We start from the raw sequence: 17410 nt of genomic DNA, 5'->3' as shown, positions 1-17410 counted from the left end.
CACACAGTCAGTCTCCATTGTCTAACTGTATGACACTGAGTAAGTCACATAACCTGACATCGCTCCCAGGCTGAGTTTGAAAAAGGTCCTTGGAGATCAGTGCTATACCCCAGAAACAAATGCAAATCAAATAAATAAAATAGGATTTGTCCCCTGAGAAGTCTTCATTGTAATAGGGCTGCGTATGCTTATGTCTTTTGAACATGCCAATCATATTCTGCAAGCTGCGGGGATTGTGATTCACAAAATATGTTTATGAAAAAACACACATCTTGCAGTGGACACAGGGTTTGTGTCATGAGGGCAGTCGACTTCTGACATATGGATTTTGTAGCCTTCACAAGTTGAACGCTAGATGCATCTTATATACATGGGGGGGGTGCTATAGGAAATGCAAGCTCCTGGTATTTCCTGCTAGCAACTATGGACAACTTAGACGTTTTCTAATTCTTATGTTCTAGGGGTAGACATGTTTCACAAGAAGCATAAACTAGAATTCATTGGGTTTTTTTTACTGCGCTGCTGTGTTATACAGGTTCTGCTACACAACATTAAATCACTGTTTATGAAACATAATTTTACAGCTTTCAATTTCAGAACTCCATTAGGATAAAACAACTTGTAGGGAACTCTAGTACTAGATACAGATTCTCAAAAGTGGAACTTTTAAAAAATAATTCTTAAAACTGAGCTGTTCACACACACTGCAAATATACAAACCTTACCTTGTTTGGAAGACAGCTGCATATACTGCATTATTGTAAACAGACATTACAATGCCACATGTCATTCCTTATTATACTGTAAAGAATGGCTACAAGCAAGTGTTCTGTCATTAAATTGTACATTAGTTTGTTTTTTTGTAGCATTTATATTCCCAGAAGGTATCCTATAAAACTAACTAACTAACCAACTAGCGCATATACTATCCTGCTTTTCCAGGGTAACATGTTCCCTCCTAAACTCCTTTTTAAATATTTTAACTTCATGTTGTATAGGTATAGCAGTAACACATAAATCCTGGCTGGAATTGTAGCATCTTTTTATCTGCTTTTTAATTTGAGTGACATTGGAGTTAGAGTATGTGGCAGGGTATATGAGCATAGCGTTCCCCATCCCCTGTATTTTGTATGTTTCTTTTTTTTCTTTCATTTTTTATTAGTTGTTATTCTTATGTTTATAAACCTGCATTGTTTTACTTTTATAGTCACTCCTATTATGTTCCTTTTTGTTTTTCAGAACAGGCATTTGTTTTATTGGATGATTTCCGTTCAGGTCCGTTTGGTTTAGTTACTGTGACTCAACAATAATTATACAGTGACTCCCCATTAATATTTAAAAACATGCACACTGATTGGCCAGCACAACCAGTGTGCCCATTGTAAATCCCACAATATACCAACAGAAAAAGGTCCGGTCACCCGGACTTCTTTCCGTTGGTATATTGTTTAAATTTTATTTTTTTATAATAATAATTTTTTTATTTTTTAAAAAATAAAAATAAAATCTTTAGCCCTGACGCCGGACATACCAGAGAGGCACCTTGGACAAAATAATAAGAAAATCAGGTACTTTATTTAAAATTAAACACACATTCCTGATATTCCTTGTATTTCTTCCATGCTGTCTCTCTTCTACCCCTAAACTGCCCTAAAGTTTTTTTTTTAATAAAAAAAAAAGAAAACAAAAACAGAGCAATGGAGACTTTCTGTGTTTATCCTGGCACAATAACCTCTTTAAGTTCTTCTTATTTTTGAAGCAGAATCTAGGTATCTCACCAACTATTCATCTAATGTTATCATCAGCTATCAGTATCTTCTAGTTCTGCCTGATAACCTCACATACCTATTGAACATCATTACTGAATGTAAGCAAGCACCTCAGCACCCCAGTTTCACTTGTCTTTCTCTGGGATTCATCCTTGTGTGTCTCCCCATCCAAGAAATAAGACTGACCTCTCGTGTTTCTCAGACATTTGTTATCCAGGACTCCTTTCTAGATTTCCCTATATTTTTATCTATGTTTGTGGAAACATTGTATCAAGCAATCCATCTCTTCCTTGTATGTGTCCTCATTAGTACAAAGTCTGGATGTTCTAAGAAGCTGACTTTAATGACATGTAGATCAACTTGTCTAGGGGACATGCTAGTCCTATGTAATAAATGATTTTTCCAGAAATCTATCCTAGGTATTTGAGTATTGAGATTGTCATCCATTTCATACTACAGTGTAACATCTAGAAAATCTATCTACTCTCTAGAACTACAAACTTCAAATTCAAGGAAGGATGTAGTATTGCCAAGGTATTCAATAAAATCAGAGAGTTGTTGATCATTCCCTGTCCACAGGAGGAATATTTCATCCACAAATCTCCCGTAGTAGGCTATATATGTCTTCCATATATTTAGATTGCTAAGGACATGCTCAGTCTGCTATTGGGCCATAACAATGTTGGAGTAACTGTTGGCACATGAAGTGCCCTTCGCTGCCCCTCATTTCTGCCAATAATGTTCATTCCCATAGATGAAAATGTTTTTCTCTAGAGTAATATCTGGTAACATACAAATCTGTGAAATGGTAGTAATATCAAAGATGCTCCCTTGCTTTAGAAACTGCCATACGGCCTTGATACCAAAGTAGTTCAAAATGACCATGAAAAGACTTTTGATGTCCATTTTTACCATCATTTGATTGGTTTTGTCATTCAAGGACTGAAAACAGTGAAATAACTTCTGTAGAAATTGGGGGATGTCCTTCAATACAGTTATGGCTCTAGGGAGTGCTGCTTTTAACTTCTGTTCAACAAAAATAGATGCTGGCTTTGTTATCCAACCTCTTCCAGAAACTATGGGATGCATTGGTGGGTTACGTCTGTCCTTGTGGATTTTCAGCAGGCCATTAATAATCAGGGTCAGTGGATGTGTTACCATCAAATAATCATATAAATCCTGTGTTATTACTCGTCATTAACAAATCATAGAGAGAATAATTCACTTTATTGATCAGCTTGTTCATCTCCCATTTAGAAATGTTCATATATGTTTTCTTATCACTTAACATATCTGACATTCTATTGTTGTAATCAGTCCTATCAAGAACAACAATAGCTCCCCCTTTATTATCTGGTTTTATCACAATGTTGTCATTATGTGATAGCTCCTGTAAAGCACTCTTTTCATCAGTATTCAGGTTATAAAAGTCATTGCGACTCCTACTGTTTCGAAACTGACATACATCCATGTCACAGACTCTGGTGAACATCTCTACTGCTGAATGGGGCAGGGGGGCAAATGTGCTCAGCTTCTTCAGAATGTTAATCAAGTCATTGCTATCAATGTTCTTACCAAACCTATTTTTAAGTAATACTTTCCTGCCGAAGTACTTAATGTCCATTACAAAGTCATTAAGTCTGCAGGGAAGTGCAGGAGTAAAACAAGAGACCCTTACTTAGGACAGACATTTGTGCTCCATTTAATGTATATTGTGAAATGTTAACAAGAGATTCTGTTTCATCTAATTCTTCTGCTGTCAAGTGGAAATCTTGCTTCTTTTCCGGCCTCTGCTGATGGAATGATTCTTCTTGTATGGTTGGTGGAGTTTCAGGAGTACTGGCAGGTCTGGAAAAACCAGAACGTGTAATGCAGAGTCTTTAGATCTAGCCCCTGTGATGATATCACTTTCATTATGGCTTCTAATTTTATCAGTTTTCTTGTCTGTGATATTAGATTCTAGGCTTTGATGAGTACTCTTCGGATCTCCTAAAGGGGGGGATTTGGAAGTGAGTGACACAGAGCTGGCAGCTGCTGCCTCTCTATCTCTACAATTGTTTATCAGAGAAACTTTGGTGTTTATAGCAGGTAGAGTTGGGTGTCCATCTGCTCCTTGTTTGACTGTTTTGTTGTTAAAGTTGTCACTGCCTGCCTGTTGTTTAGGCCAGTCAAAAATATTGTTTTTGAAGTCCATAAAGTCTCTCACTAGCTTCTTACTTTTTTGGGTCTTGGGCTTACTGTCATATATTGTCAAAGTGTGCTGCAATTCTTCAATTTTAGTTAAAAAGTGTCAGACAATGCTATATTCTCTAACTCCATTTGCTTACATTCTATAAAGCTAGTGGCTTCTTCAAAGGATCGAAAATATTTAATCAAAAGTATGATATATTTAAAACTAGTTTCTAAGCTCAGGGCTTGCCATTTGCCCAATAAAGCTGGATGTATATTATCTTATGTGGGCATACATCTAATTCTCATAACACAATAATTTTAGGCAATCTAAAAATAGACTGGTCTCTTTCCAACATTTACATGGTTTCACCCAGATAATGCATGGAACCCACAAGAGTAGATGAAAAGCACAGGAAAACAAAGCATTATTGACCAGATGGTAGTACTTTTACACAATAAAAAAATTATCTTATGGCATACTTATTCCCAATACGGTTAGTAGCCATTACCCTACCTTTCCAATCTGAGGACATCAGATGGTTACTAGAATAATCAACTTTTAATGTTTCTGCTACTATTAATTTATAGAAAAGATGCCTTTAAAAGCATACTGTAACAACTGAACAGATATTGCCTTAATGCCCTTCCTCTAGGTGAAGAAGTAAGGCACTTTAACAGCACGTTCCTATTTGTTCTGAATTCACTAGAACTGGCTGAATGCAAAATACTAAATACTGAAACATTCTCTAGATGTCATCTACCATAAAAAAATAATGCAACAATGAGACAAAGCTTGAATACAATAGAAAATATTAGTGACTCCTCAATCTAGGCAAACTTATAAAACTCTGAGGAACCAAGTCAAGCAATACATAACAAAAACTAAATATCCTACTTCCGTACATTATAAAATAACCGCAAAGCCAGTCTAAATTGCTTACTGGGTGTCTGTTAATAATCTCAGTAAAAAATCCACATTAAACCCATAGAGATAAACACTGCTAACATTTTAATAAACATGTCCTAGATACGGCCAACTCCTCCAGACATCATGATGATATCAACCTTACATCTGGCTCTTTTAAGTTTAAACCAGTTAACATAACACAAATCAGGAAATCTCTGAAAAAAAATTAAAACCTACACTTGCTCCATTCCAATTACCCTTTGAATGCCTACAGCTTGCCTCTGATTCTACAGTTCATTCTGTTGCCATACTTATCAATAGATCTATCTCTGAACATTGCATTCTACAGCTATGGAAATACTCATATAGACTTCCACTTCATAAAGTAGGAGCACAAAACAACTTCTCAAACTACAGACCAATCGCCATACTATCTCCTATCTCCAATATACTGCAGAAGTGAACCCAAAAGTAATTATTATATTACCTTCCATTAAATAAACTTTTGCCCCTGTCACAAAATGGCTTTTGCTTAGGACACTACACAGGAACTGCCCCTTTGCCATATCTCACCATCATTAAACAGAACAGAAATGATGACCTCTCTACTGCTTCCATCTTCCTAGAGCTTTCAAAACGTTTTGATACTATACCCCACTCCCTTCCTCTCCAGACACTAACTACAATGGACCTTAGTCCCACTACTCTAAAATGATTCCAAAAACAACTTGTTAGAATGCTCACAAGCAGCAAAATGGTATCAACCATTTTCTAAGTTTGGACCAATAAACACTAGGTTTATTCCACAAGGGTCTATATTTGAGCCAATTCTTTTTAATATCTTATTTGATGACACATTCACTATTCTAACTTCACTCTAGCGTAGTACAATATCAGTATGATTCTACACTCACACATTTTGCAAGCACCCTTGAACAACTCCAACATAATCTTCAGCAACACTTGCACCTTTTAGAATAATGTTTAATAGATTTACATTTTCTGCTAAATGATGATAAAATAAAATTGGTTGTTATTTGCCACAGACATCATCTGTATCCAATCTAAAAGTAAACAGAATTTGAGGAAGTCACACATGTGAATTTAGTTGGAGTCATCATAGGTTCATAGGTAAGTACTAGGCTAGCTGCCCTTGTGAGACATTTTAAGCCTAGGCATTATCCTTTTTGTGTTCAAAATGAACAATCCCATTTGGCTGTAGATCAGCCTTACCCATCTCATGGTTGATAATTATATATTACCCCTAATGAGAATAACTGAGGGAACCCATGATTTAGGAGAGGCCTTTGTCCTTTTTAGTACAGAGGGCAGTCCTTGGGTAAAGTTTCTGTTTCCCAGCCATTGATCTAAGTTTCATTTGAATACGGACAGCAAAGAACTTTGTTTATATAGATGGGGTGTCTGTTCCATAGCAGCAGTATCCTCTGTGAGATATACCTGCACCTCCAAACTATTGTCTTGATGTTGCAGAAGAGGTTTAGATCTATAGAACAAGTATTTTTGATGCCATTTGTCTTGCTGATATGCAGTAAATCCATCAAGGATGGCTCAGACCATGCCTTGCATGCTAGACTCAGGTCATCTCTTAGCAGTCTGTAGAATACCAAGTATGATGACAGGGCATTCTATCAGACCATATAGGACATGTTCTTTAGGCCTTATATCCTTTTAGTGATGTATCTTTTGTGGGCGTTCCAGTTGTTGCATGTGTTTGGACAAATATATGCTAAAGGGGGCATTATATTCAATGATTGGCCTAATGAAATCTAAGTAAAGGAGGGCAATGACACCCCTAGATCTAGATACAGTCTCTTTGTTTATAAGCTGTGCAATATAGCAATATATAAGCATTTTATTACAAGAATGGACACATGGTGGTTAAAAGTTAGGTCACTGTCCACACAACTTCCCAAATTCTAAACAACTAGGTAGGCTCTTAGGGGCATATTCTCAATGTGGAAGATCCATGGGTTAGATGACTTACCAAAGAATTTAATAATGCATTTTTTGACATATAGTTTCAGTCCATGATTTCAGCACCAGTTATTGATTTGAGACAAACCTTTGTGTAGGATGGCAAATTCATTTGAGGATTCAATGACTGTTCCTAGCTTACACTCATCTGCAAACTTAGTCTGACAGACTCCTTTGGTATCATAGATGACAGATTACACTTTACTAAACGTACTGATTACATCACATTTAAAACACACAAAAAAATTAGGAATGATATACAAATCCAAGCATTACATTACAGAAGTCGGTAAGCATAATACAGCTCAAACACTGCTTCTTCCAGCTGTACTATACCAGCCTAACCAAGATTCCAAAAACTTTTCAGCATAAACTAGAGCAAACATATATCAAAATTTGTCGCAACTCTTCCTAATAGAACCCATCATTGCAAAGCCTTAAAAAATTATGTAGGTGGAATTGCATAACCTTTTGACTTTTAATTGGCTTAGACTACACTTAACTTCAAGCCAAACAACTGTCCAACAGTACCAAATATCACCCAGACAAACATTCTAGTTCAGACGCTTAGGCCCTAAACACACAATCTTCTCCAAGTTTCTAAATGATTTAATCACTTTGAAGACTAATTATATTCTGTGTACATATCCAAAATCTAGAACTGTGTACCTCCAGACATTAGAAAGGAAACCAATCACTTTCATTATCAGTTCAAACCAAACAAAATACTTACTGTTACAGTGGTACTGCTCCTGTACCTAGCCTGTTGTCTTATACAGTCTGTGCTCACTAATTTCTCAGAACTATCAATTTATCCAAAATCTGGAACTTGGTATCTCCAGTCCTACTCAGTCACAATAGCCTGCTCCTGAAGTCATCCCATCTTAACTGCTCTGACACTTACTTCCCTCCCAACTATTTCCCTCCCAGATTTCAACCTATTCAATGTATCCCAGTTCCACCTTTCCACTGTCCACACTCAGTTTAACTTACTACTCATTCCGTATCTTTTCATTCTTGTACCATTTATATATTACTTCTTAATTTACATTCTCCCTCTTTGTATTAGTCTGCTTGACTCTCTCTCTCTTGTAATTGAGGAATGAGGATATCCTTTCCCTACGTACACTCAGATTTAAGATGGCTATGGGAGAAAAGGCATTTGCAAAACTTGCATCTGCCATTTAGAACGAACTCCCAACAGTAAAAAGGCAAAAAGATGCTTTACTCGTGTTCAAAAGCAACCTGAAAGAGTCACGTCTTAAGGAATGCACCTCTGCATGCTTTAAAGAAAAGGGTTAAACACACAATGGAAACAACTTCAAGCTCATTTCCACAATACTGATGTACAAGATTCATGCAGTCACCTTTACCTTCCTCACTATGAATTTTAATGTTCTTGCTGATTTGAAATCAAAAGCTGTATTGTATTTCTCTTCGTGAATTTAAAGGGGACATGGAATAATGTGAACTTAAAGGAATATATAGTTATAAATGTCATATGTGTTTTTTTTTTTTCTCTCTGTTTCCTTTCATTGGACCATTTGTAAATATTGTACATATTGTTATGATTATTAACTACTTCTGTTAACTTGATCTGTAATTAATAGTGACTGTATCACAATTTACTCATAAACATAAAAAAAAAAAAATCTGTTGAGTAAAAAAAAAAAGCTGTATTGTAATTATTGTGCTATTTTTAACAAGTGTGATTTTCTTGAATATTTTTGCATTAGCAACCGTAAAGCACAAACCTTTACACTCTATTATTATTGAATGAAGATGTCTACTGCCAAATTATATGCATTTCTGTAGTCAAAGTATTTTTGTAAATCTGTATATGACTTTCTGTATCTTTACTGTAAATAGTTGTATACTTAAAAGGCTCCAGAGGCCTGATTCATAAGGCCTTGGCCTCCTAAACTAGGGATTGGAGTACAAGCCCAAACTGGGGTGATATAATCAGGTTCACTTACGGAAAACTCTGTAACAGTTTTCCTCTGATTGGGAGCTGTCATAATGATTAAATTGTTTACATCACATACACAAGGTACAGGGTTTGATTCTCACATTTGAGAGACATTAGCTAGGCTTAAAAATGGCCCACAAGGGCAGTTAGCCTACAACTTACCTATGAACAAAATATTTATTGTAAATCTGAATTTTTCTGTTTTTTTTTTTCTGTCTGAATTGCAAATAATTTGCTTTCCAAACTATTGTGATATCTGTGAAAATGTGATGTACTAAACTGTTGCTCATATGGGCCTGTGTTGCAGCCGAAAAGAGTCTGGTTACCAGCCCACCTACCCAGTTATCAAATGTCAATAAGTAAACAAATAAATATCCCTGTTGAATTTGATCAGTTACACATGTGTATTCCTTGAGAATGTGTTAATTAAATCTTCTTTGTTATTAAATTCCACATATCTACTTCTTAAATATTTCTCATATATGTTGTTACATGTTACATGCAATTTCAATTTTCCTAAATATCTCATGAATTTTATATATGAAGCTTTTCTCTGTAGGCTTCAGGTAAAAAATGGGCTCTGACCCAGATGGATTATTCTGGGGAAAAAATGGAAATATATACACACATGGGTTCCATTCATTTTATTGACAGCTCAGATTACGAAATATTCATTATCCAAACATTCAGAAATTTGAACTGACTTTTGTGATGGCTGCCAGTATTTCTGGAGATTGGACAGTTTCCTTTTCATGAATATGTGTGATCTCGGAGTTGCTATATATAATATGGGAGTTGGGGTGGGTAAAGGTGAGCTTGCAAACATGCTGTTTTTTGTATTTTTTATTTATTGTTAACAGTCCAAGGTTCAATATTTTGAATTTTGAAGTTTTGATTTTGATCCTACACATACACACACACACACACACACACACACACACACACACACACACATATATATATATATATATATATAAAATCTTAATCTCTCTCTCTGTCTCTCTGTCTCTCTCTCTCTCTATATATATATATATATATATATACGATATATATACGTATGTATGTATGCATACACACACACACACACACACACACACACACACACACACACACACACACGAGCTTAAAGCCGTACTTAAAATCTCAAAATGAGAAACAGTATGTGGGACCCAATGAAAAAAAAAAAACCCCAGTCAAGAAACGAGGAGCAAGTAGTTATTTGAAAACCAAAGAGGACTCTCTGTGGAGCCACTCAAAGATTTATTTTTTATTAACCAAATTACCGCCTGTACTTCCAAAAGTGAAGAAAATGAGAGCGTATAATTACCATAATTTTGGGCTCCCTTTCTCCACTTGAGTTTTCAAGGACTTGTCTTTTCCCCTCTGACCCATCCAGCTGCCCTTCTAACATTTCCTTCCACCTTACTGATCTCCTGCTATATGTACCTCTTATTTTGTTTTCCTTAATCGAAAGAAAAAAAGTAGTAAAAACTCTTGGCCAAATCTCAATATATGTTTCCCCGGTATAGATTGCTTAAATCCTTGGTGTATCAGGACATGAAGAGAGCACCTAGCAAACCCCTTCAAGCCCACAGCTGACCCCTTACAAGCCCACTTTTATGGTCTGCCTGTTTCATAACACCATGTCTCAAGTATGGAAGCAAGCTGTAATTATGCTATTAACAAAGACTCTTAAACTTTCTTCATAGATTTTAAGCTTGTCTACCTCCTTTGTACCAAGGAAGAATTTTGAGAAAATACTGCACTTTCAACTATGTATTTATTTATTTATTTATTGTCATTTGTTTACCAGGAAAGTCCTGTGTGCCAAGATGAGCCCATGTTCAGTGGAGGACGGGGCGAAAAGCTCCAATAAGTAATAAAATAAGTACAAACAATTTACAGAAATTACATAAAAAAGTTCAACGTTTACATAAAATTTTCATAAAAACAGTTTACGTAGAATGAAATAAACCTGCTACAAACCTTCTGACATGAAGGTCAAACATATTCTTAGTACAGGGGTACAATAATAACATGACATAGTGCAGAGCATAAACAGATATATCAGGACTGGACTGTTATAGAGCAGCATAGTGTGATAAGGCCTGAAACAGAACGACCAAGCTGAATATACGAATGTGTAATAAAACAGCAGTTACTTTATAGAGCAATGGGGGAAGGAAGGAAGAGAAAAGAGTAAAAAGGAAAGAGACGGAGTTGGAAGAGGAAAAAGGGAAGTACAGAAAGAGTGGACAGAAAGGAAGATGAAACAGGAAAAAGAAAGGCAGAAGAAAAGAGGGAGGGAGGGAGGAAACAAGGGGTAATGGAGCTAAGAGGAGGCATGCGGAGGAGTACAGAATATAAACGTTCATCGAAGAAAAAGAAAAATGTATTAGTAAAAGTTAGGGGTAGACAGAGACAGGGTTAGATTGTGAGATTTAAGTAATGGCTGAGTGAGTAGTGGAACAGTTACACGCTCACTGAGTGTGTAGTGCAGTTTTAAAGTAGGAAGGGCTTTGTCGTAAGTGGATACAAAGAGGTAGATTATTCCATAGTTTAGCTATGCTCCATGAGTATAATAGTTACCTGCAGGTAGCCTGGGTTTATGAATTTGGTCAAGATATTGGTGTTCAGATCAAAGAGTCCTAACAGGATTACAGAGGGTGAATAAGGAGCTAAGTGCAGGGCAGTCTTGAGGTTTATATACCAATTTATGTGTAGTTGTCAATGAAGGAGGGGTAGGTGGTGGGAGAATTCCACCCATATGAAGTTGTTTCAGGGCAGTGCAGTGGTGATTAGAGTGGTGACTATTAGTGGCGAATTTAGCGATTTTGTTATAACGTGTTTCTAATTTTGCTTTTAGGGAAGACTGCAGGTTGGTTAGTAAAGGAGTGCCATAAGTTAGAGAGGGTAAAAGGTAAGATAGTGCTAATGTTTGTTTGGAAAGGAGGGAGGGGAACTTGTTGTGTCTGTAGACAATAGAGTTTTTTTGTGGGTCTTGGTAATATTGTTTTGAATGTGAAGATCAAATTTAAGGTTTTCATCAATTATTACCCCTAACAATTTAGTAGAGGTCACTAACTCAATTTTGGTGGAGTTAAGAGAGAGAGTATTTTTAAGTTGGCTTTTTAATAGGAGCATTTCTCTTGGGAGTAAATATCATAAGTTTGGTCATTTGGGGATTTAAAGAAAGGTGATTTTTGTGAAGTCAAGTTTCCACAGTAGATAATGTGGCTTGGGTGTGTTGCTTTAATATATCTGAGTTGGGAGTAGAACAGACTATAGTGGAGTCATCTGCATACTGGACTAGGGAGCCCTGCTAGATAGGTTGGTGGAGATTGTTGATAAAAATGTTAAACAAAAGTGTGCCTAATATTGAGCCTTGGGGTACTTCTGTAGGGTTGCGAATGAAGGGGGAAATGGAGTTCTGCCATTTTACAGCATGCTGTCTGTTAGAGAGGTACCTTTTGAACCAGGTAAGTGATTAGGGAGGTAGACCTATACTGGAGAGCTAGGAGTGGAGAATATGGTTAGAGATGGTATTGAAAGCCTTTGATAAGTCAAGAACAGGGTTGACACAATGTTTCCAGTATCATGAACTTTGTTGACTATATCTAAGAAGGATATTAATGCAGTAGATGTGCTTTGTCCTGTACGGAAACCGTACTGTGTGGGGAAGAGAATTTTTTCTTTAGAAGGAATTGTAAGAGTTGCTTTTGGATTCATTTTTGTAGAATTTTAGAGATTTGGGGAAAAATAGCAATGGGACAGAAATTTGAGATGTCATTTGAGGAGCCACCTTTGTGAAGTGGTAGGATTATAGTTTTTTTACAGAGGCAAGAGACATGAGATTCTAGGGTAGATCTGTTTATCAGAATGCTAATAGGGTAGGCCATGGGGTCAGCTGTGATTTTTAGAAACTTGGCTGGAATTCTGTCAGCAGAGTTAGAGCAGGCCTTTAGTTTCTGAAGAAGTTTTTTTATGTAAGAAGTAGGGTTAGGAGTGAGATTAAACTGAGGCTGCAAAGTCTATTGGGTGCAGTCAGGAGCGGTGTGTTAATACTTGGTGGGGGACAGAGTGAAAAATCAGGAGTGTAGACAGCTCTGAGGTAGAGTATGTTGTGATGGGGGAGGGGGATTAGAGATGCTATTATTAGGGAGAAGCAGAGAAAAAGTAACTGTAATATTGGCAATGGTGTCAATAAAGTAGGAGCTAAAGATACTTGTTATTTGTTCAGGAGGCTTGTCGGGGTGTGGACAGGGATTGGGTTTCGTGACAGTGTTCAAGAGATTATTGACAGAAGACAAGAACGTTGTGGGGTTGTTTTTTCTGTGTATTTGCTAGTTCCAGAAGTAGTGTTCTTTATCTTTATAAATTCGTTTTTTTAACTTGGTTACAAAGCTGTTTATAATGGATAGGGTCAGAAGTATCGTTAGACTTAAGCCAGAGTTTCCATGTATTGTCCCTATTGTTCATGATTTCTTTAGTAGTTTTTGTTAACCAAAGGGCATGATTGGTTTTGATACTTTTCATTCTAGTTGGGGCTAGGCGATCTAATATGTTTAGAAAAGAACTATTAAAGTAGAGCAGAGCATTATCTAAAGGAAGGGTTTTAAGGATACTCCAGTCAATGCTTTTCAGAATGCTATTAAATGTGTTAGGATTAAATTTTGGAAGATTTTGAACTAGTTTAATATTATGGTGTTTTGGGATGGTTGAGCAGACTCGGATTGTATAAGCAGGGAGGTGGTTGCTAATGGAGGTTGGATATCATTCCAGAAGTTATAAACTTGGAGGAATCTGAGACAAGAATCCAGTCTAAAATAGATTCTCCTTTAGATCTATTGTTATATCTAGTAGTGGCAGTGATAAGTTGGGTGAAGTGAAACAGATTTATACTATCTGGTGACTGTTTTGTGGAGGTAGAAGCCCAATCAATATTCATGTCACCAAGGATAATTGTTTCATTTTTTTATAGTCCAGGAGATCCAAGATAGAATATCTTATAAAACAAGAATGTTATTACCAGGTGTGATGTATAGAGCAAGAATACAGAGCTTTTTAGAACAGCTGAATTCAAGAAAGGAGATCAGGATTTCAGCATTTTGGGATTGAGGTATGTGATCTTTGAACTGAGATATGTTGAGGGTATTGTGGTAAGTGATGGCTATGCCACCTCCTTTTTCATATAGTCTATCTGCTCTAAGCATACTAAAATTCAGTGGGAGAAGCTAAGAGTCCAAATAGAGGGTTTTAATAAGTTTCTCTGGCAGCTAGGATGTCAGTTTTATTTTGAGACAGCCAGGCATCTAACTCAGAGATTTAATTACAGATACTTTGGAAGTTTCGAGTAGTTATAGGAAGTGATTTAGTACTTTTGGAGAAGTTTATATTTGTTGGGTTGAAGGTGGTGGAGGGGGCTGGATTGGGGTGGATGTCACCTGAACAGGTAAGGGTGGAAAGAGTATGTGAAAGATGGAGTATGATATGGGAACGTTTAGAGGATATGTAGTGAAGAATGTAGTACTGAGTGTTGAGTATATAATGTATGGTGTAGTATGTAGGGAGAGTGTGAATTTTGGCATAGAGAATAGGATAATAGGATTTGTAAGATATAGGCTTGGGCAAATATCTGAGTAAGTGCTACATGGGGAATATATTAAACAAGTTAAAGAGTTTGCTTTGGGAGATAGAAGTTGGAGATTTATTGTTGTGGCATGTGTTAGGGTTAGAAGGAGTAAGGTAATGTAGAGCAAGAGTAATATGTGATGAAAAGGGAGGCACATGTTTGACACGATGCTATAAGGACAGGTAGTGATAGGAAAGCATCTGAAGTAAGTGAGATGGGGAAAGCAAAGGATGATGAATGGATGATGGGAAGGGGGAATGGTTAGAAGAATATAAATGTAATGAAAGAGGGGTGTGCGGTAATGGGGGTAGTGTAGGGGAGCGGAGTGAGCCCGAGCCAAGCGAGGGTGAATGGAACAGGTTGGATCAGATCAAGAAAAGGAAGCCATTGAGAGGGGAAAAAACTAGTCAGCTATATGCAAAATATAGCTCCCTACCAAAACACCAGCATGGTATTTGGTTAAGCAAAAGTACAGTAACTGTCCTATATTCACTTACAGATGATGTTTTTTCAAAATATAGACGAAGACAAGCTTGACTACACTGTCCTTTTACATTATTCTATCTCAGTAGGACTCAATTCTTAAGCAATTGGTTGATTCATTAATTATATTTTTCACAGAAACTGCATCATTAAAATAGGCTCCACTTTCTCTTCAAGCATCAGTCGCACCAAATGTTTACCCTAAAGCTCCATCTTATCCCCTTTACTATTTTTGTGTTCATTAACAGCTTCCCCACTTGTTTCCCCCAGCTAGCAATGATCATTTTCCTTTATGCCAATGACACGGTAATCTACAGATTCAGCCCTCTAGCCTCTGAATCTGGACCTGGACCATTTGTTGTCTTGGCTTAAAAAAATTACTACTGATCACAAAAAAAGCATCACTACTGTGACTCTACAAACATTGGCTAAAGTTCCCTAAAACTAGCAGGTTTTACGTGCCAGTGAAACAACTGAAACTATCAACAACTTTTGCTACCTAGGGATGTGGCCAGACTTTCAGTTAAACCTCTTTTGTCACATAAACATGAGAAGAGCTAACATTAACAAATTACCTTTTATCAGCCAACAGTGTTCTTACTTTGGACTTCCAGAAGGAAGACCTGCCAATGGAAAGGACATTCTCCTTGTCCAGCTATGGTTAATTGCTTCAGATAAAACCCTCTGTGTTCTTCAGATTAAAACACATTACCAGGATTTGAAAAATAATGTACTTTGCTTTGAGTTTTCAGGCTTTGAATTAGTCCTCTTTTCTTCAGAAGCTTTTGAAGCCGATTACATTCTTCATTCTTACATATCAAGCATGCATTATCCTACATTCAGCTTCCTCGTACTTTAAGTGACTAGTAACAGTTAGTGTCTAACTGGCTTTACCGCAATAAAAACTAGAACAAGCTGCTGCATGCTTGAGTTTATTTCTGAAGTACACCAATGGCTGTCACTACTCTCCGATTTTGAGCTACGTACCTGCTGATGCTGTTTTCCATTTGTTCCACCTCATCTTCTGTGGTGGTTTTCACTGACAGTCTGTGGCCAGAGGGGTAGTTGTTCTGTATACTTATCTGCCCCGTCATGTTCACTCTGCGGCACAGCTGAAGATCATGAACAGGCTGGAGGTAAGAAAAACAACACAATGAGCTGAATCACTCTTTAACAAAGTACATCAGTCTCAGGATAAATTGGTGACAAACGGAAGAAAAGAAATACAATAAATAAATAAACAAATACATGAAACTGAGGGCCCAATTCCAGAACATTCTGACTAAGTGATCCCATACACTGACAGCAGGTGGAAAGCGGCTGTTTCAGAATCTGGCTCCCAGTGTAAGCCTGTCTATAGAAAGCCACTTACATTGACAGCAACTCTTTTGGACTTTCGCCCTGTATATTTGACCATTTGCTTAGATTGATCATACTGTGTTATGTCTGAAAATATATTATACACACTATCCATGTCTGTTCAGAAAATGTAATCTTCTTCTTTCGGCTTTTCCCGGTTAGGGGTCGCCACAGCGGGTCACTGTCCGCTCATGATTGGCAGTGGAGTTTTACGGTGTCGTGTTTCCAGCCCGGCACCCAACCTTCTACAGAAGGCACACACACGCACGCACTCATGCCTATGGCCAATTTAGTGTATCTAATCCACCTACAGCATGTCTTTGGGATGTGGGAGGAAACCGGAGCACCCGGAGGAAACCCACGCAACCACAGGGAGGACATGCAGACTCCACACAGAAGGCACCCTAGCCGAGGATTGAACCGGAGAACCTTTTGCTGTGAGGCGGCAACGCTAACTGCTGCACCACCGTGGCCGCCCTTGTTCAGAAAATGTAATACACTTTTTTATTTTATTGAAAAATGCTTATTTATCTGTCACATCTGTTCTGGTGCTATGTCCTAAATGTTAATATTACATTAGCATTTATTTCTGTCACTTGACAGTTATATTGCATTATATTTTATTATATTTTCTTGATAACAGAAGATGGTAATAAAGCTGTCTAGGATACTTATTTATTATTTTCAACATACTTCTCCCATATATATACCTTCTGCCTTATCCTTTAACTTATCTAATGTTTTCTTTAATGCAACTGTATATTCTTTCTCTAGGAAGTATTCTAGTAGTGTATTACATGGGTCTATAACTCTCTCTGTGAAAAAATATTTTTAGCAGTACATGGAATAGTTAGTTTATTGTCATCTGCTGTCTATGTGCCCTCTTCCTTCTATCCTTTCAGTTCTGGGGGGACTCCTGTTGGGTAACACTTCATTCTGTAGGTCTATGGTTTGCATTAGGCAGTGTTTATTTCCCTGGAGTTTTTTTTCTCCAGTATCCCAATGAAAATTGGCTTTTCCTATCTGGATATTCCCAGTTATGAAACAACACTAAACAAAAACAGCATTTTGCAGCTTCTAAAGTCTGTGTATACAAATAATTAAAAAGTGTCAAGTTATATTCT

General features: G+C 37.1%; 1 protein-coding gene across 1 annotated transcript in view; it reads right to left on the bottom strand.

Moving 5' to 3' along the window:
- CNGA2 (cyclic nucleotide gated channel subunit alpha 2) overlaps positions 1 to 16021 on the bottom strand; it is a 187182-nt gene extending 171161 nt beyond the window's left edge. Inside the window, exon 1 of the mRNA XM_044057085.1 lies at positions 15915 to 16021. Coding sequence (XP_043913020.1) covers positions 15915 to 16021 — 107 coding nt within the window. The remainder of the gene's footprint in view (positions 1 to 15914) is intronic.
- Positions 16022 to 17410: the final 1389 nt, after the last annotated feature.

Source organism: Protopterus annectens, chromosome 15.part0 (genome assembly GCF_019279795.1).
Source record: "Protopterus annectens isolate FY-2018-M chromosome 15.part0, PAN1.0, whole genome shotgun sequence".
Classification (NCBI taxonomy): domain Eukaryota; kingdom Metazoa; phylum Chordata; order Ceratodontiformes; family Protopteridae; genus Protopterus; species Protopterus annectens.
Note: the sequence above shows the minus strand (reverse complement) of the source record. Positions and strands in the feature narration are given on the sequence as shown.